The sequence below is a fragment of the Phacochoerus africanus genome, chromosome 10 (genome assembly GCF_016906955.1).
Source record: "Phacochoerus africanus isolate WHEZ1 chromosome 10, ROS_Pafr_v1, whole genome shotgun sequence".
Lineage (NCBI taxonomy): Eukaryota > Metazoa > Chordata > Mammalia > Artiodactyla > Suidae > Phacochoerus > Phacochoerus africanus.
This window is the reverse complement of record NC_062553.1, coordinates 66,401,582-66,423,414: the sequence shown is the minus strand read 5'-3', so window position 1 is coordinate 66,423,414 and position 21,833 is coordinate 66,401,582. Positions and strand designations below refer to the sequence as shown.

The 21,833-nt window shown below is 39.0% G+C and overlaps 1 protein-coding gene and 1 pseudogene across 1 annotated transcript; both read left to right on the top strand.

Annotated features, from left to right (window-relative positions):
* The window catches only part of LOC125137438 (UDP-glucuronosyltransferase 2C1-like), a 28,337-nt pseudogene extending 23,900 nt beyond the window's left edge, over positions 1 to 4,437 (top strand).
* LOC125137437 (UDP-glucuronosyltransferase 2C1-like) lies at positions 2,810 to 19,925 on the top strand. Its single transcript, XM_047798121.1, has 4 exons — positions 2,810 to 2,899; positions 16,735 to 17,003; positions 18,096 to 19,036; positions 19,779 to 19,925. The coding sequence occupies exons 3-4, from the start codon at positions 18,242 to 18,244 to the stop codon at positions 19,923 to 19,925; spliced, it is 942 nt and encodes a 313-aa protein (XP_047654077.1). The 5' UTR covers positions 2,810 to 2,899; positions 16,735 to 17,003; positions 18,096 to 18,241.
* The last annotated feature ends 1,908 nt before the right edge of the window (positions 19,926 to 21,833 follow it).

Genomic DNA, 21,833 nt, shown 5'->3' with positions numbered 1-21,833 from the left:
TTTTAAAAACAAAATCCATTTTCCTATTAAAACGTAATCTAATCTCAGCTCAACCAGGCACAAACCCCCTTTTTACTCAAAATATATTTATCGTTCACTTCTGTCATAGGTGAAGCTTAATGCAGTAGGGATAGATACCCTGTGTTGTCACAGGTGAGCCCCATTATTCACCAAAGACATCACAACTGGCCAATGCAAGTACAGAGACAGACGCATAAAAACATACCCACAAACCCACAAACAAAGGATCCGACAAGGTGTAGCCCCCCAAATTCTACTTCCATTCAAAAACAGGAGCCTCCAGAGTGGCATGACTCCTCAAAGAGAATGGATCCAGAGAGTCTCATCCCAAAATGAAACAACCAAAATACAAATAAGCTACAGTCACAGGAAAATCAAAGGAACTATGCTCCAAGAATTCCACTTCTTCTCCCAGATAGAGGCCTCCAACCAGATTGGCCCAGCTGTCCAAACAGAACAGACCCAGAGTGGCTCACTTCCTGAAAGGGGATGAACCCAAATTAAATGGAGAGGGTTCCCAGCCTGCACAAGCTGGAGCAACTTACTCCCAAGGGGCACTAAACATGGACCATTGTTCTGGATGTTTCTCAGCTCCAAACAGCCTTGTGTCTAGGGGGACCAGTGGCTGTCAGGGAGAGTCCTTCCAGTATCTCAGAGCAAAATGAGCTCCAGCAGCTGCTGGAGACTCAGGGAAGGCGCTGCCTCTGGGGTCAACCTGCCATGGGCACAGAATCCTGGGCTGACCTCACCATATTGTTACCTGAATGCAATTTCATGTGCTTGAAACACAGTGAGGCCAAACAAACCAAAAATCAGCGTTTGGAGCAGAGAAAATTTACTGCTGGGCCTTGTAAGGAAAAGTGTGGCTTGTGCCCCCAAACCCCCAAATTCCCTGAAGGGTTTCTTTCAGCAAAGCACTTTCAAAAGCAAGGCGAGAAAGGTACATAGGTTTATTGTTGCAACTTCTTGGTGTAGTAATCCTTTGTTCTTGCAGCTCTCCACTTAATTCAGGTCAGGTCAGGGTGTTCCTGTAAACCTCCAACAAAACAAATGTTATTCTCTGTTATGCAACTTTTTATCTCTATATAAATGAACTCTTAAAGGTCAGAGACATGAGCTAGGCTATGGCCTAATGTTTCAGGTCATAGGCAACATTCTTTTACAAGAGGTGCAGAGCCAGCATGACTAAGCACAAACAGCAGAGTACAGAGATTAAAATAAAGGAAACAGATCTAATACGGAGTCAGATTTTTTTCCTCCCTATTATATTTATAGGAGTACAAACCAATGCATCTACATAGCTCTCATATGACCCAATTCTGGCTGCATGTTGAAAGGAACTGAAATCATGGAATCAAACAGATGTTTATACAACAGTGATCGCTGCAAGTTCATTCACAACTGCAAAATAAATGGGTAAAGAAAATGTGGCATATACACAAGATGGAATATGACTCCGATTTAAAAAGAAAGGAAATTCTGATATGTTACAACAGGTATGACCCATGAACATAAGACTAAGAAAAATAATGCTAAGTCAGAAGACAAGTACCATATGATTCCATTTATATCAGATATCTTAGAGTGGTCAACTTCATAGAGATAGAAACTAGAATAGAGCTTACCAGGAGTTAGAGAGTGGAGCTATCACTTAATTATACAGAGTTTCTATTAGGGATGATGAAAATATTTGGGACTAGATAGTGCTGATGGTTATACAACATACATACATACATACATACATACATGCATGCATACATACATACACCACAGTGGATGTGTTTAATGCTACCAAATTCTATACTTATAGTCCTTTAACATGATAAATGTCATTATATATATTTTAGTATAATAAAAAGACAATGATTCTATGTTACTGCCAAGTATATGACAAAGGTCAAAGCACTAACAATTTCTCAGTGAAGTAAATAACATCCTTCCTCTTTGTCTCTCAAGACTTTGTTTCAAAACTCCCTTGTACCAGCATGGCCTACTAACACCCATATGTAATTGTTTCAGATACAGGTTGTCTTTTTGCCTTCATCTTCTGAGTGAGAATTGACCTGATGTTGATAGCCTATTGATTAGGATTATTGCAAGCACTCGAAAATATGGTTGAATGCTGTGAGACACAGGGGTTTGTGCTGCAAACTGTAATATTTGGAATGAATGGGCAATGGGCTCCTACTGTACAACACCAGGAGCTGTGTGTGATGGGGTCACTTTGCTATACAACAGAAACTGAATAACCATTGCAAATCAAGTATAATAAAAAAAGAATTAGGGAGTTTCCATCGTGGCTCAGTTGAAATGTATCTGACTAGCATCCATGAGGAGGCAGGTTAGATCCCTGGCCTTGCTCAGTGGGTTTAAGATCCAGTGTTTCCATGAGCTGCGGTGGAGGTTGTAGATGCGGCTCGGATCCTGTGGCTGGCAGCTACAGCTCTGGTTTGACCCCTAGCCTGGGAACCTCCATATGCTGTGGGTGTGGCCCTAAAGAAAAAAAAATAGAAATGAAAGAGAAAAAGTCAAAAAAAAAGTTTAAAAAATGATTTTAAAAATGGTTATTTGCTAGAAAGGAGAATAGAAAAGAAAATATGTGTGTAGTGTCAGTGGTTTAAAAGCATGCATTACTTAATCACTCAGGGCCTCAGTTTGCTCACGTGTTACCTGGAGGCATTGAACTAAATTAATTCTAACTGAACCGCTTCCTTCTGAGAGGATGTGATTCTCAAAACCTTCTAATAGCGTAGAGGCATTTATCTTTACAGGTTCTGTGGAGGTACCCAGGGAAGAAACCAGAAACTTTTGGAGCTAATACCTGGCTGTATGAATGGATTCCACAGAATGATCTTGGTAAGACCAAAGAGAAGAAAAGGTAATGGAATTAAAGGAAAAAGAGTCTGAATGATTACTCAATAGCAAATAAACCCAAGAATCTGATTTCAAAACAAACAAACAAGAAAACAATCTTATCTTCTTCACATTTCTCCTGGTGCTTGTTAAAGAAAAAATTATGCATGACATTTATTAAAGACTGTAAGGCACACTGTATTCAAGGCCGTCGTGATAAGCATAGGTGTTACTGCAATGGACTTGTACAGTATGACAGAGTTGGACTCAACTCTGAGTACAAAAGGGGAAATGGGATATTTATGACAGAAGAACAGAGTTGGGGGAACACTGGATGGAAAATTACAAAGGAAATACCAGGGAAAAGGGAGATCTGACAAAACTAACCTGACCCAGTTCTTGCTGAAGGCAGACTAAGGTGATAAGTCATTGCTTGGAGGAAGGCGGAGGACGAGGAAACAGCTAAAAAGGGTGATCACATAGCAGGGCCCAGAGAGTCTCGCTAAACTGAATTGGTAGGATGCTTGCAAAACTGGGCAATGGAGAGATAGAGAAGCCCCCAAATCAGTACCTCATTGACAAGAGAGTTCAGAGGATCCCGACCAGAATTTGGTCAAGGATAGAATCTTTGTGGAGCACTCACATAAATATGGAATTTATAATTCTTGTCTTTATGATACAATTTCCCCCTCCTCTGAATCAGAGTCCAGGAAAGTGCCTTTAGATCAGGCTCTCATTAATTTTTGTGCAGAATATTGTAGCAGCCTTCAGACTCTTCGTATCCATTTTGTAACTTCTCCTTTTCCTTCAGTAATTGTTTGGAAAAAAAAGTCTAATAAACAGTTTCTCCAACTATATTATAAACGGTCCAGATTACTTAAAATCAAGTTCATAATCCCATCTTCTTAAACAGAATACTTCATGCACTTTCCCTAGTCTATCTTTCTAGCCCGTTATGCCAACAGTCTCACATTGAAACTGCACATCTCACTTCTCCTTCTCCATTCGCACAAGTACTTGGTTCCTTACATCCAACCATTTCTTTTCATTAATGTATTCCCACCCTGATAACTTGCCCAGTGGGACGTACTCTTCATCATATACTCTGCAGGAAACTTCTCCGTTTTTTGTGGAATGGCTTAATTGCTAGAATCGCTAATTGCTACATAGCCTGGAGTAATCAATGGCTGCTTTCTGTACTGACTACAGGAGTTTACATATGGCCTATTGACAGAATTATATAGAAGATGCTACCTACCTGAATTAATGAATTACACAGGTGTTATGATTTTCTGTTCTTGAGAGCCTTATGACTTAGACTAATTATTTCTTTTTAGGTCATCGTAAAACCAGAGCTTTTATGACTCACTGTGGAACCGATGGGATGTACAAAGCTATTTATCACGGGGTCCCTATGATGGGAATCAGCACCTGTTTGGTGACCAGCATGAGAACATTGCTCACAGGAAAGCCAGAGGGGCAACTGTTGAATTAGACCTGCACACAATGGCTCGTTCTGATCTGCTTAAGGCCTTGAAGGCAATTATTAACAACCCTTCCTGAGTATAAGATACATTGTCTTTGGAGGAGCCTTGGTATTTTAAAAGGAGTAAATTGTTTTACTCAGTTAAAGTGTTTACTTTTACATAATCACCATGAAATAGCTAACATCAAATATGACTGTCTTAGACTTCTCAAATTCTATGCAATCGTTTAGATTCTCCCACTGCTATTGAGCAATAGATTCCCATCTCAAAGGAATACTAAATTTATTTAAAGAAATTAAGCTCTTGTTAAAGAGACACACATTTTTATTAGTTAATCTTATTTATTTCTTAAAATGCCAATTTTAACACTGTAAAGAATTTAAATGATAAAAGCACAGAGAAATAAAAATGAGAAATGACTTAACTCTCCTCATGCAGCTAAAACTGTCAATCAATATAGAAAACTTACCTCAGCTATTTCCTTGAACCAATTTATAAATAGAAAAAAAAATGATAGGAGTTCCCATTGTGGCTCAGCATTGATGAACCTGATTAGGATTCATGAGGATGTGAGTTTGCTCTCTGGCCTTGCCCAGTGAGTTAAGGATGTGGCGTTGCCGTGAGCTGTGGTGTAGGTCACAGGTTTGGCTAGATCCCACATTGCTGTGGCTGTGGCATAGGCCTGCTGCTGCAACTCCAATTCCACCCCTAGCCTGGGAACCTCCATATGCCATGGATATGGCCCTAAAAAGGTGAAAAAAATAAAGAGAGAGAGAGAGAGAGAGTATAGAAACAATTCTATACAAATGAGATCATGCTGTTTGTTAACTTAACATGTCCTATAATTGTGTATTTAAAACAAGAGAAAGACAGAGAGGTAAACCTGAGAGGTCCAAATGGAGACATAGAAGACCCCAGCCTCCCTGTCCCCTGACAAAGACCAGCAGTTAGAAAGCTGCCCATGAACAGAAACATCTCTGGGAGAGGTCTGAAGGCCACTTATGAAGTTTTAGCAACACTATGGGGTAAAAACAAAACAAAACACCTGAGACTAATTACACAAGAGCAGAACAAAGATAGTTTTATTCCACCTGCCTTGTCCCATCTACAAGCCAGCATTGCTCATCACCAAGAGGAAACCTGCCATCCAGAAAGGGTTCCTCGCCATGAAAGGAATAGTGAGTTGAGTCACCAATTTCTAAAGCCTTTCAGGGCACCCAAATAGAAAAATGAATCCTAGGTTGAAGCTACTTTACAGCTACAAGTTGTTTTTCTATGTTTGTTTGTTTGTTGCTATTGTACTTTTTTTTTTGTCTTTTTGCCATTTCTTGGTCCACTCTCACAGCACATGGAGGTTCCCAGGCTAGGGGTCTAACTGGAACTGTAGCCACTGGCCTATGCCAGAGCCACAGCAACGTGAGATCCGAGCCATGTCTGCAACCTACGCCACAGCTTATGGCAATGCCAGATCCTCAACCCACTGAGCAAGGCCAGGGATCGAACACGCAACCTCATGGTTCCTAGTCGGATTTGTTAATCATTGCGCCACGACGGGAACTCCTGGTACTTTTTAAAGTATGGTACTGGCATAAAAATAGATACATAGACCATTCCACAGGATTGAGTGTCCAAAAATAAACTCTCACCTATAAGGTCAAATAATATTTGATGAAAGAACCAAGAGACTCAACAAAAGTGTACAACCTCTTAAATAAATGGTGCCAGGGAGACTGCATAATCACACAGAGAAGGATGAAATAGGACCCCATCTTACAACATTTACAAAAAGTAACCCGAAATGGATTAAAACTTTCAAGATAAGACCTGAAACAATACAACTCCTAGAAGAAAATGTAGGGGAAAAACTTCCTTGATAAGGGTCTTGACAAAAATTTTTTGGATAGGACACCAAACAGCACAAGGAACAAATGCAAAAACCAATGCATGTGACGACATCTAACTTAAAAGCTTCTGCACCGCACAAGAAATGATTTTAAAAATGAAAGGCAACCTACAAAATGGAAGAAAATATTTAAACTGTGTATCTGATAAGATTGATACACAGAACATTTAAAAAAAAAAACTCATATAACTCAAGGAAAAAAATGAGTAGAGATGCCAAATAGATATTTTTTCAAAGACGTACAAATGGCCAACAGTTACATGAAAGGGGACTTGATATTACCAAGCATTAGGAAATTAAAATCAAAACCACAATAAGATATCACTTCACACCCTTAGAATATACCACATCAGAGCAATGCAAGTGAAAACAATCATTCACATAGGAAAAAATTTGATGATAGCCAAACATTACCTAAAATCTTAATTTCCTTCAAATTTCATTGAGATTATAAATGACGTATAACACTGCATAAGTTTGAGGTGGAAATATATGGAAATGCTTATATATTGCAAATGATTACCACCTCAGTATTAATGAACACCTCTAAGATCTCGCATAATTACTACTCTTTTCACCTGTGGTGAGAAAATTGAAAATCTATTCACTTAGCAACTTCCACAATAATAGACTATTAGTAACAAAGATCACAATGCTGTACATTAAAGTCACCAAAACTTATTCGTCCTGTAACTGGAGGTCTGTGCCTTTGAACCATCACCTACCCCCTTTCCTTAACTGCTAGTCCTCAGAACCCATCATTCTAGTCTCTGTTACTATAAGATCAGTTTTCTTTAGATTCCACATAGAAGTGATAGCATGTGGTATTTGTCTTTCTCTGTCAGATGTATTTCACTTAGCATAATGCCCTCAAGCTCCATCCATGTTGTGGCAAGTGGAAAGATTTCCTTCTATCTCATAGATAAATAATATTCAGTTTTACACATCTATCACATTAACTTCATCCAGTGGGGCAGAAGATAGATTGCAACAAACCTAAGAATAAAGTTATTAAAGCATTTCCCTCAAGCATGATATTTTCTGAAATAGATTTTTTTAATCAGACAAGTTTCTCTATGGAGTGTAATTTGCACACATGTATGCAAAACTGAAGCAAGGATATTGGAAGGCTACTACAGTAAGTCCAAGTTAGATATGAAAATGACTAGGGTTAGACTGTTGGTAGTGAAGACTGCAAAGGAAAATAGATTGATTTATGATTTGTGGGTAGTATAAAATGTATAGGTATAGTAAGCAGTTAAACAGTTATTTAGATTTTATTTTATTAAGAGCCAGTTATTCTCTTGTTAATATGATCATCATATACTCCTATTGCTTAATTGCTTGAGGCCTGTTTCAGCAAAAGCATTACAGATAAGGTTACTGTCCTAGATGTCACTGGATCCATTTCTGCACAGGGTAATGGCCTCCAATTGCGAAGAGCCAAGCAAACAAACAAAAAACAAACAAACAAAAAAAAACGATTATGCAAAAAATCTTAGAAAAAGAAAGCAAAGCAAATAGAATTAGATGGGCTAGAAGGAAGGGTAAGATCATTGCGTTACATTTTTCAAGACTTGCCTTCTCCATTCTAAGACATCGCTTCTCAACCAAACATTAATATGACCAGAGGCAGAACTTGAATTCACATCTGCAGCAATAGTAAAAATATATTTTCTCTTTCTCTTAAAAGATAGTTGTGATGTAGCAGAAAGGTCACTGAATTTAGCATCAGAATTTTTCAATATAAATCTCCCTGCAGTAACATCTCTTAAAGCATTCATACTCTCTTCTTCTGGCAGTAAGTGATTGCCTCTTTTCTATCTAGAGTATTTAGCAGGAGTTATCCGTAAGAGAAACACTACAGAGATCATTTTGTTCAAATGAACATTCAAATAAAACCGGAGAAAAATATGTGAAAAATCTAGTTATCACACAGTAATGGATTTTCTAACATCATGTGGAAAATGATTTTTTTTTATCCATTATTTTGGATTTGGCTTTAACATCAAGTGTATTTATTGTGATGTACTCTAAAAGACGATTGGGATCTATCATCCTGAGTATTTATTTCCTAACACAGTGTACTGAGTTCATCAACCTTTTTTTCTTCAAAACAGTTGTACTTCATTTTAATCTATAATTTGAAGTTGACACTTCAAAGTTCAGTGCCATCTACTACAAATTGATTGGGAGGTTTTTGGATTTTGAGTTTCATGCACTGGGTTTAAGATCAGATTTCGTTTGAGCAGAAGTTAATCATGAAGACTGTGAAAGGCTTCTGTATCCTTTTCATGCTGCATCTATGCTTCTTTGACTCTGTGAGACCTGGGAAAATATTATGGCTAGTTTAATTTCCATTCTTCACAAAATCCAATGCCATACCTCTGCAGAACCCTAAAATTAGAAATGGGAATTCACCCATTTCTTCTATAGGTTTTCCTTCTATATGTTTTTCTTCTATAGGTTTTCCTTCCGTATGTTTACAAGGCCACATGATGTGGATGTTGTTGCCCAGTTAGTTGCTATTCTTAGAGTCTCAAACTTTGATAGATGGAGTATATTATCTACCAGTGTTTATTACAGACAACGGGTCCCCTAACCAGTTATGCTCGTCGCAGAAGGATTATGAATGTGGACTTGATCATGGACCTATCCATCATATCTGGGTCCATATATGAGCTTGCTATGAGGTGCTATTGGTTTTTTTTTTTTTTTTTTGTAAATGAGTATAATGCAATCTTAACCTACATGTTCCCCTCAGAGCAGTACTAGCACAACTCTCTTCTAATTACTTAGCTACTTTTAATCCCGTTACTTATCTCAAACAAATCTGAAGTTGATTCCAATTATAATGCTAAACCAGAGCTCATTTTTTTTTTGTCTTTTTGCCTTTTCTAAGGCCACTCCTGTGGCACATGGAGGTTCCCAGGCTAGGGGTCTAATTGGAGCTGTAGCTGCCAGCCTATGCCAGAGCCACAGCAATGCGGGATTTGAGCCAAGTCTGCAACCTACACCACAGCTCATGGCAACCTCGGATCCTTAACCCACTGAGTAAGGCTAGGGATCAAACCCTCCACCTCATGGTTCCTAGCCAGATTCGTTCACTACTGAGCTACAACGGAAACTCCCAGAGCTCATTTTTGGAATAAATTACACAGAGTTTATTTGCCATGATGTTTGCATTCTGGAGTAAGAGAAATACTTAAATCTCTAGAAGATATTAAACATGCTTTGAACTGTCACTGATCTCTGGAGACACCAAACTCCACTATGGTACAAAAGGAAGAGGACACATGCAATTGAGTGATAGGCTAAGATTTATCTTCAGTTCTTTCAATGGCTCTACCAGGTTCATGGAATCATCGTAAGTGTGTGAGAGTGTGTGAAGAAATTCAAAATTCCAGTAGCTTCTTATCTGGTACATTCCAGCTTTCCCCATCAATTCACATTATGCAGTGGGTCTTCCCCAAAAAGAGACTAGGAAAAGAAAAGTTGTAATTCTCTGAATATTATGCCATATGTGCACATTTTCTTAGGAAAAAATAGAACTCAGCCTTCAGGATTCTGGGGTTCCAATGTGCAAAATAATCAAGGACTTTTAAATTTTAGACAAACATACGAACAAACAAATAGAGAAAAAAGTCATGTATGTGAGAGGGTTATGAATCTAACAATGTATCTTTGCCTCTGCAGTGGTTCTACAAAGAGTCATTAGCTACTTTCCCCTATTCGTGTACTGCAAACTTCAGAAAACTGATATGGTATATTTCTAGGCCAGTATATGTGTATACTTGTTTAATTATGCAGTGACCACTACATTCTATTTTTTATCACCCAATGAATTTATTACATTTATACTTGTACAATGATCATCACAATCCAGTCTTAAGGTATTTCCATCCCACACCCCCCAGACCCCAAGCGCATCACCCTACCCCCCAAACTGCCTCCTTTGGAAGCCATGAGCTTTTCAAAGTCTGTGAGTCAGTATCTGTTCTGCAAAGAAGTTCATTCTGTCCTGTTTTCAGATTCCACATGTCCGTGATAGCATTTGAGTTGCTTTCTCATTGTCTGACTGACTTCCCTTAGCATGATTAATTTCTAGGTCCATCCATATTGCTAAAAATGCCATTATTTTGTTCCTCTTAATGGCTGAGTAGCATTCCATTGTGGATATGTACCACGTCTTCTTGGATGCACTCCTCTGTGGATGGACATTTAGGTTGTTTCCTTGTCTTGCCTATCGCAAATAGTGCTGCAGTGAACACTGGAGTACGTGTGCCTTTTCGCGTCATGGTTTTGTCTGGATAGATGCCCAGGAGTGGGATGGCTGGGTCAAATGGGAGTTCTATTTCGAGTTTTCTGAGGAATCTCCATACTGTGTTCCACAGTGGTTGCACCAATTTACAACCCCACTAAGAGTGTAATAGGGTTCCTTTTCTCCACACCCTCTCCAGCACGTGTTGTTTGTAGACTTTTGGATGATGGCCATTCTGGCTGGTGTAAGGTGGTACCTCATAGTGGTTTTGACTTGCTTTTCTCTAATCATGAGTGATGTTGAACATGTTTTCATGTGTTTTTTTGGCCATCCACATGTCTTCTTTGGAGAGCTGTCTGTTGAGATCTCCTGCCCATTTTTGGATGGGGTTCTTTGTTTTTTGCTATTGAGTGGTAGGAGGTACTTATAAATTTTGGAGATTAATCCCTTGTCAGTCGATTCATTTGCAAAGATTTTCTCCCATTCTGTGGGGTTGCCTTTTCGTTTTGTTTAGGGTTTCCTTTGCTGTGCAGAAACTTTTGGTTTGATTAGGTCCCGTTTGTTTCTTTTTGTTTTTACTGTCAGTACACTAAGAGGTGGGCCTGAGGAGATGTTGCTGTCCTTTATGTCAGAGAGTGTTTGGCCTATGTTTTCCTCTAAGAGTTTTAGAGTATCTGGTCTTATATCTAGGTCTTTAATCCATTTGGAGTTTGTTTTTGTGTATGGTGTTAGGGAGTGTTCTCATTGCATTCTTTTCCATGTGGCTGTCCAGTTTTCCCAGCACCACTTATTGAACGGGCTTTCTTTTCTCCCTTGTATGTTCTTGCCTCCTTTGTCATAGATAAGTTGGCTGTAGGTGCATGGGGTGAATTCTGGGCTTTCTCCCCTGTTCCGCTGATCTACAATTCTGTCTTTGTGCCAGTATCCTATGGTTTTGATGACTGATGTTTAGTAGTATAGTCTGAAGTCTGGGAGCCAGATTTCTCCAGCTCCATGTTTCTTTTTCAGGATGTCTTTCGCGATTCTGGGTCTTCTCTGCTTCCAAACAAACTTTGAAATATTTTGTTCCAGTTCTGTGAAAAATGTCCTTGGTAACTTGGTAAAGATTGCATTGAATCTGTAGATTGCCTTGGGTAGTAAAATCATTGTGATAATATTGACTCTTCCAATCCAAGAGCATGGTTTGTCTTTCCATCTGTTTGTGTCATCTTTGATTTCTTTCATCAGTGGCTTATAGTTTTCAGAGTACAGGTCTTTTCTCTCTTTAGGTAGGTTTACTCTGATGTATTTTCTTCTTTTGGATGTGATGGTAAATAGGATTTCTTCCCTAATTTCTCTTTCTGATCTTTCATTGTTGGTATATAGAAATGCTGTCAATTTCTGTTTACTAATTTTGTATCTTGTGACTTTGCCAAGTTCATTGATGAGCTCTAACAGTTTTCTGGTAGAATTTTAGAATTATCTCTATATAGCATCATGACATCTGCAAATAGTGATAGTTTTACCTCTTCCTTTCCATTTTGATAATGAAAAATTGATTTAAAAATTTGCTCCAGCATGATATTTTCTGAAATATATATATTACATAATTTATACAAAATATATATATATATATATATATATATATATATATATACACACACACATACCTATATAATCAAGTTCATTATGGACAGTGAGTTACAGGCATGCGGAACCTGAAAGAGTGATATTCGAAAGCTGCTGCAGTAAGTCCAGCTAAGATAGGAAAATGTGTAGGCTTAGATGGGTGATAGTGAAGACTGCAAGGGAAAATAGGTTGAATATAATTTGGGGGTAAAATTTATAAGTATAGTAAGTCTTTGAATATTTACACAATGATATTTTCTTGTTGGCCAACTATTATTATGACCTCTTCTCATGAATCAGAAATGTTCTTACTGGCATCTAGAATCGTGACTTCTTTCTAGCAATTTTTCAACTCTCTTTGCTCACTTCCATGAGAGAAGTCACCATCCATGGCTGCTAGTGTCTTACAAAATGTATGTTTTAAATAGTAAGACTTGAAAGTTGAAAGTGCTCTGATTCATGGGATATAGAATAATCGTCCCGTCAGAAGGCTTGAAAAAATATTTCCACGAAGGCTCCTGAGTGACCAGCTGAATCACCAGTGAACACTAATATTTTAAAAGAAATCATTTTCTAAATATCATGTCTCAACAATGCGTTAAACATATTCAGTAATCCATCTAGTAAAGACATGGGCTGTCATCCAGGCTTTGTTGTTCCATTTATAGAGCACAGGCAGGGTAGATTTAGCATCATTCTTGAAGACCCTAGAATTTTCAGAACGGTACTTAAACACTGGCTTCCGCTTCAAGTCACCAGCTGCTTTGTCCCCAAAAAGAGAGTCAGCCTGTCCTCTGAAACCTCAAAGCCAGGCACTGACTTCTCCTTCCTAGCTATGAAAATCCAAGATGGCATCATCTTCCAGTATAAGGCCAATTCATCTGCATTAAAAGTCTGTGGTTAGTGTAGCCACCTTCATGTATTACCTTAGCTAGATCTTCTTTCTAAATAACGTGCCATGGCTTCTACATCAGCACTTGCTGCTTCACTTTGCACTTTTCTGCTATGAAGATGGATGCTTTCTTCAAATCAAATGAACCTAACTCTGCTTCCACCTTTTCTTCTTTACCCTACAGCATCCTCACCCCTCTCAGCCGTCTTAGAAATGGAGAGTTAGGGCCTTGCTCTGATTTAGGCTTTGGCTTAGCAGAATATTGGGGCTGGTTTGGGCGTCTGCCCAGATCATGAAATCTGTCTCCATATAAGCAATAAGGCTGATTGACTTTCTTATTGTTCATGAGCCCACTGGAGTAGTGCTTTTAATTTCCTTCAAGAATCTTCCCTTTGCAAAAGAGTTCCCTTGTTTGGTGGAAGAAGCTTAGCTTCTGGCCTGTCTTAGCTTTCAGCTTGCCTTCCCGACTAATCGTCATTATTTCTAGCTTTGAGTTAAAGAAGAGACAGTCAGCTCTTCCCTGTGCTTGACACTTAAAGGTCAATGCAGAGCTATGAATTGCCTAATTTCAATATTATTATTTTTTATTTTTTTATTGTTATTTCTCCCAACAGACTATTTTTCCCCCTAATGTACAGCATGGGGACCCAGTTACACATATATGTATACATAATTTTTCTCCCGTTGTCATGCTCCACGTATCTAGACATAGATCTCAGTGCTACACAGCAGGATCTCATTGTTAGTCCATTCCAAAAGCAATAGTTTGCATCCTTTAACCCCAAGTTCCCAATCCCTCCCCCTCCCTCCCCTTCCCCCTGGGCAACCACAAGTCTATTCTCCAAGTCTATGATTTTCTTTTCTGTGGAAATGTTTGTTTGTGCTCTATATTAGATACCAGATATGAGTGATATCACATGGTATTTGTCTTTGTCTTTCTGACTTGCTTTACTGAGTATGAGAGTCTCTAGTTCCATCCATGTTGCTGCAAATGGCATTATGCCATTCTTTTTTATGGCTGAGTAGTATTCCATTGGGTATATATACCACCTCATCATAATCCAATCATCTGTTAATGGACATTTGGGTTGTTTCCATGTCTTGGCTATTGTGAAGAGTGCTGCAATGAACATGCAGGTGCATGTGTCTTTTCTAAGGAACATTTGTCCAGATATATGCCCAAGAGTGGGACTGCGGGGTCATATGGTAGTTCTATGTATAGATTTCTAAGGTACCTCCATACTGTTCTCCATAGTGGCTGTACCAGCTTACATTCGCACTGACAGTGCAGGAGGGCTCCCTTTTCTCCACACCCCCACCAGCACTTGTTATTTGTGGACTTATTAAGGATTGCCATTCTGACTGGTGTGAGGTGGTATCTCCTGGGAGTTTTGACTTGCATTTAGAACTACTCAGGGATGTTGAGCATTTTCTCATGTGCTTGTTGGCCATCTGTACATCTTCCTTGGAGAAATGTCAATTCAGGTCTTTTGTCCATTTTTCAATTGGGTTGTTGGCTTTTCTACTATTGAGATGTGTAAGTAGGTTGTATATTCTAGAGATTAGGCCCTTGTCCGTTGCGTCATTTGAAATTGTATTCTCCCATTCTGTAGTTGTCTCAATATTATTGTTTCTCAAGAATAACAAGATCTGAGGATCAGGAGAGAGACAGGGAAACAGCCAGTTGATGGAGTAGTTAGAAGATAAATATTGATTAAGTTCCCAGTCATAACGGATGAGGTGTTCTGGTGTTCCTCCAAAACTGCAGGGCTAACATCAAGGATCATTGTCACAGACCACCTTAACAAATATAATAATAATTAAATAGTTTGAAATAGTGCAAGAATTACAAATGCAATATGGATGTAGGAAGTGAGCAAATTCTGTTAGAAAAATGGCACCAATTGACTTGTTTGACTCAGGGTGGCCACAGACTTTCAATAGTAAAAATCCAACATCTGGATTTATATCAAGCACAATAAGGAAAATTACCGTAAAACTAGGTATACCTGTACTTTTCAAAGACTCTTTCTCCCTACAGGATCAATTTCCTAGGCACTGGGGATTACCGCTTGGACCTTTTGAGGCATCCACTAGGCAACCACTTATAGATAGAAATAGATTCCTCTCATCTTCACCCTTTCCCCTACCAAAGCACCAGCAGAAAATAAGATTACTTTTCTGTGGATGGTGGAAATTAAAGATCTTAAATCATGTAGGATGATGATCTCCCTTGTATCTGAGCCCTGCCAGAGATCCCAGAAAATGGTAGTGCATTCCTGGAAATTCATCTGAGAAATCACTCTACAACACCCCTATATCACACGTGGTATCTGTGGTAGGGCAGGTTAACACATCTCAGTCCGTGGTATAAGGCCACTGCTTTCATGCTTGTTCTCTGCATTCTTCCTGCAAAGAAGAGCAGACACGGTTCTTGTTCACTTGGAACAGACAACAGCATACACTTACAGTTTTACCTGAAGAACTTTCTTCTCTTCCCTTATAATGTAGCTGAAGGGATATGAATTATCTGGATACCTTTGAGAAGATTGTACTAATGGACTATGTTGAGAATGTTATACAAATTAGACAGGATGAGCCAGAAGGGGTAGTATGTTGGGCAGCTGTGTGAAACACAGGAGGCTTGGAATCTGAGAGATTAAATGCAATGAATATTCAAATGTGACCCACCACATCAATAAACTTGAGATCCAGCAAAAACATTCAAACTTTCATTGTTTTGTGTGCTATTATCTGTGGTCTTGTCATGAATTGCCTTTATTATGTGAAGTCATGTTCTTCTTATGCCCAATTTGTCAATGAATTTTTGACAATGTTTTTTTGAGCTATTGAATTTGGTTTACTAATGTCTTGTTGAAAATCTTTACATCCACCTTCATCAAAGATATTGGTCTCTAATTTTGTTTGGATAAGTTTTGGTGTCTCTTTTAGTTTCAAGGGACATCACTTTCAGTTAAATTTGGGGTCACCATATTTTTCTTTGAGAACTTTGAGTATACCAACCAACTCTGTCCTGGCTTGCAATGTTTCCACTGAGAAATCCAATAATATATACAGGAAGTTTTCGTGCATGAAATAAGGTGTTTTTTTAGACTTTCTCATACATTTTCTATGGATATTTCTGTTCCACATTCTTTCTTCCCTCTTGAAGGGTATTCCTTTAAGTTGTATGCCTTCTTTGATGCCAACCGAGTATCCTTCTATTTCCTTTCTCTAGTGTAGAGTCCTGAAATGCTCCTATTTACGGGCCTGCCCCTAATCTCTCAGATTGGGGGCAGGTTTCTGCACTTGCTCACTAGCTGTCTGCAAAGGCTCACTCTCTCTGTCCTTGGCAGAGCCGGAGAGAGCCGGGGGGCAGGGGGAGGAACAAAAAGCTGTGGGTGAGGTACACAAAGCATTGGGGGAGCCTCTGGCACCTCAGAGGGATCAGCAGCTGAGGTGTCCCAAGCAGGCATGTGGAAGGCTTCCTGATGGAGTCCACAAATAGTTTAGTAGGAAGAACCCAAAAATGGTTCGCATTCCTTGGATAAATTCTAAGGTCAGGCAGCGATCCCAGCCTCTCCTATCTCCTTAGCCTTTCAGATCACCTCAGTGATCTGAGTGAGGTGACAAAGAAGGGGCATCCCTTACTGCTGAGGAAACCAGACACTCATTCATAGCATCTCACTTTCCTTCACACTTCACACAGATTTTTCCTGCCATCAAGCCATGATAATTGGGAAGGAGTGACAGAAAAGGGAAATGTTTGCCCCACTGGTGGATGAAACTTGTCCACTCGACTCTCGGAAAGGTATTCTCATTCCTACATGGCTGCCAAAATCAAAGGTCTCTGGGGGAATGACCGAAGAGATATCCCATGAGGCAACCTTGCTGACGACAGCCTAGAAAAGACCTTCTCATCAGAAAAACTTTAAAGGAAACTGTCATCAGTGGAGGAGGATCGTGGAGCAATGTAAGGTAAGAAAACCTGTCAGGATCTTGCAGGCCATTTCAGAGAGTATAGATTTCAAAGAACATAAAACACTTATTAAAGCATTTTGCTCGAGTATATTTTCTCAAATACATAATTTTTGAAAATCAGACAAGTTTATCTACAGAGCAGTGCCATTGGAAGGCTCCTGCAGTAGGTCCAGGTGAGATATGAAAATGAGGAGGCTTAGATGGATGGTAGTGAAGAATGCAAAGGAAAATAGATTGATGTATTAATTTGGGGGTAGACTATATAGATGTAGTAAGCCATTGAGTAATTACGGAATTATTGTTTATTATTAGCCAACTATTATTCTATGATAATGTTATATCACTATATTGATTAATTCCTTGAGGAAAGTCAGCTTTTCCAGCACAAGGATTATAGATGAAGTTATGGTCCTAAATACCAAGAGATTCCTTTCTACGTGGGGGTATGTCTTCCATATGTGAGGATTAAAACCAAAAAGTGGAATTTTACATTGCAAGAAGGATCTTAGAAGAAAGCGGAGACAATAACAGAATTGAATGTGATGGAAAGAAGGATAAGAGTAGCAAGACACCTTCTTCAAGGCTTGGTTTCTCCATTCTAATACATCTCTTCTCAATTAAACAGAAACAGAACTTGCATTCATAAGTGCAGTATTAGTAAAAATATTTTTTCTCTTCATCTTAAAAATTGATGTGACTTAGCAAAAAGGGGCCTGAATAATCAGAATGTTTATATTTGAATCTCCCTGCCTAAACACCTCTTAAAACACACAAATCCTTTCCTTCTGGCAGTAAGCAATGGCCTTTTTCCTGTGTGGAATATCTTGTGGAATTTGCAGTAGGAGAAATGCTACAAAACCGTTCTGTTCAAAGGAATATTCAAATGAAACCAAAGAAAAAGGTCCACAAGTCTAGTCTTAATGGATATACGTCACATTTACTTAACAGATTTTAGAAATTACTCTGAATTTGTGTTAACTTTAAACCCCTTTCTTTTAGTATTCTTAAAAAGGAGTTTGGAAACTCATTCTGGGGAAGTATTCTATCAACTTATTGATTTTGTTAACCTTTTTTTTTTTTTCATGAAAGGAGTTCCTTTTAATCTTTAATACAGAGTACACAATTCAAAGTTCATCCCAACCTACTTATGACTGGGAGTGTCAAGCCGGATCTTTGGATTGGGAATTTCATGTGCTTGGTTTAAAGCCCAGATTTAGTTTGAGGAAGAGTTAATCATGAAGACTGTGAAGGGCTTCTGTGTCTTTTTCGTGCTGCATCTATGTTTCTTCGACTCAGGAATGACTGGGAAAGTCCTTGTATGGCCCATGGATTTTAGTCACTGGATCAATTTAAAAGTTATTCTGGAAGAACTCCAAGTTCGTGGGCATGAGATAACCATCCTGATGCCTTCATCAAGCTCTCTGCTTGATCATGGCAAGCTTCCCTTTAACGTGGAGATCCTTCAAATTTCAATAAGCAAAGAAAGCTTCATGGAAAAGTTGATTGCTGATCTCTATACAATCTCTTTTGAAGTGCCGAAACTTTCATGGTGGAACAGGCAAGTCAAGATGACACAAATGCTCAGAGATTTTTTTTTGATAACCAGAAGAATATGTGACAGCGCTGTCACAAACAAGGAGTTACTCAGCAGGCTACAGGCAGCAAAGTTTGATGTCTGTATTGCTGACCCTTTAAGCTTTTGTGGGGAGTTGGTGGCTGAGCTCCTCAATATTCCATTTGTATACTCTTTTCGTTTTTCCAATGGAAATGTCTTTGAGAGGCTGTGTGCTGGACTTCCTATGCCTTCTTCATATGTTCCAAGCAGCACATCAGGACTGACAGATAACATGACTTTTGTTCAGAGGCTGGAGAATTGGTTATTGTATGCAGTTAATGAAGTGATATATACATATTTTTTATTTCCCGAATGGGATGAGTATTACAGCAAAGTTTTAGGTAAGAGAAATTTACATGTAATCTTGATTCTTGTTTCACATATAAATATTAGCATTCCTGTTGTGTTTCAGCAGGTTGAGAGTCCGACACGGTGTCTGTGGGGAGGCAGGCCGATCCCTGGCCTTGCTCAGTGGGTTAAGTATCCAGCGTTGCTGGAAGATGTGGCATAGGTCTCAGATGCAGCTCAGATTCCCTGTTGCTGTGGCTGTGATGTTAGCCTGTGGCTGCAGCTCTGATTTGATCCCTAGCCCAGGAACTTCCATATGCTCCAGGTGTGGTTGTCAAATAAAAAAAAAAAAAAAAGTAAACTGTGTAAAACTTTCAAAAACTATTTTTAAGTGAGGACCCAATATCCTATCGCCAAACTGCTTTGATTGAAAGTAATAATAATAATTTTTCCTTCTTTTTTTGTTTTTTCTTTGTTTTATATAATTGACTAGTAACAATACATTAGAGGAGGAAATGGAGAAAGACTATCTTTTATATTTATCCATAAATCCTTTCGATGCTACTTATTTTTTTGAATACCTGGAGAATCAAATCTGACAGTGTGCTTAATTTCCAAACCTTGAACTATTTCTCTCTTGTTTACTTCTGATATAAAGCCTCTGTCTTTCTGATTAACCTGCTGTTTCTCAGCCTTTCTGTTTGCATCCTATCAAGACTTGGTTGGCTGGTTCCCAGGCTAACATGTCCTGACATGAAACTAGATAATAAAGGAATACATCTTGGCTTCACCTGCTTTTATCTTCCAAAGGAGAGAGGGAAGATTTTTCACAAAAGGATCACTTGTTCTTTTCCCCTGTATCTTCAAAGGTGATCTTGTTAATGTACAATGCAGACATAAAATGTACCCTGAACAAGGGAGGGGCAGGAGATGGTAGCTCAAAGGCAGAGAAAACTGTTGAATTTTTCTCGTTCTACCTTAAATTCAGTTTGTGTCAGAACAGGTGTACAACGTAATGATTCGATATGTGTATATGTTGCAAAATAATCACCACAGTAACTCAAGTTAACATTCGACACCACCCATAGCTACAAATCTGTTTTTATCTTAAGATGAGAGCTTCTAGGACCTACTCTCTTAGCACAGTTCAAATATACAATACAGTATGATTTACTATAGCCATCGTGGTGTAAATTGCACCCTCGAGATGTATTTTTTTGGAACTGGAAGTTTTGCCTTTTGATCGTCTTTACCTTGGTAATGTGCCCCCCCTCCAACCTCCAGCATCTGGCAACCACCAATCCGTTCTCTGTTTCTGCATTTGTTATTTCTTTTGAGAGTCCACATTTAAGTGATAGAAACAGTGTTTGCCTCTCTCTGCCTGTCCTACTTCGCTTATCATAATGTCCTAAAGTCCCATCCACTTTGAGGTAAATGGTAGCTGTCCCTTTTCCATGACACAATAATATTCTCCTGTATATAAAACTGCATTTTCTTTATCCATTCAGCTATTGGAAAGCAGGTCGATTGTTTCCACTTTTTGGCTATTGTACATGATGATACAGTGACCATGGGGGTGGGGAGGGCCAGTAGTAGTTTGATTTTCAATTTTTTCAGGAACGTCCCCACTGTTTTCTGTTGTAGCAGCCCCGACCTACATTACCACCAACCGTCTGCGAGGGTTCCCTTTTTCTCCACATCCTCACCAGTGTGTGTTATCTCTTATCTTTTTGATGACAGTGTCTAATAGGTGTGAGCTGATCCCTCACTGTGGTTTTGATAAGGATTTCCCTGAAGATTAGTAAATTGAGCACATTTGTATGTATTTGTGGGTCATTTGAATTTCTTTTGTGGGAAAATCTCTATAGGCATCCTTGGCTAGATTTTTTGTTTGTTTGTTTGTTTGTTTTTTTGCGGGCCACACCCATGGCATATGGAGATTCCCTGGCTAGGGGTCTAATCGGAGCTGTTGCCACCGGCCTATGCCAGAGCCACAGCAACACCAGATCTGAGCCACGTCTGCAACCTACACCACAGCTCACGGCAGTGCAGGATCCTTAACCCACTGAGCAAGGCCAGGGATCGAACCCGCCACCTCATGGTTCCCAGTCAGATTCGTTTCTACTGTGCCACAATGGGAACTCCTGCTGGTTTTTTTTTTTTTTAATTGAATTATTTGGATTTTTGCTATTGAATTGTATGAGATCCCTAGACATTTTAGATGATAACCCTGTATCAAAATTATACCTTTCACATATTTCCTCTCATCTTATACATTGCCTTTTCATTGTATAGATCATTTCTTTGCTGCACAGAAGTTTTTTAATTTGAAGTAGACATCACTTTTCTTTTTTTGGGGGGGGTGCTCACCTGCATGAAAGTGTGGAGGTTCCCAGGCTAAGGGTTGAATTGGAGCAGCAGCTACAGGCCTAAGCCACAGGCACAGCAACGCCAGATCCGAGCCACATCTGCAACCTACACCACAGCTCATGGCAATGCCAGAGCTTTAACTCACTGACTCAGGCCAGGGATCAAACCCACATCCCCAAGGATATTAGTTGAGGTCTTAACCTGCTGAGCCACAATGGGAACTCCTAGTCTTCACTTTTTCTTTTTAATTTTATTGCTTACGCTTTTGTTGTCATATTAAAAAAAATTGCCAAGAGCCATGTCAGGATTTTCCCTATATCTTTCTCTTGGAATTTTATGATTTCAGGTCTTACATTTATACTTTTAATCCATTACAAGTTAGTTTTGTAGGGGAGTTAAATTAGGATCTAGTTTCATGTTTTTGCAAGTGAATATCTAATTTTTTTCATCAAGAATTATCTAAAAGACTGTCTGTATTTTCCATTGAATATTTTGGGTCCCTTTCAAAGTATCAGGTGAGCATACCTGCATGTTTGTGGGTTTCTTTTCCCTGC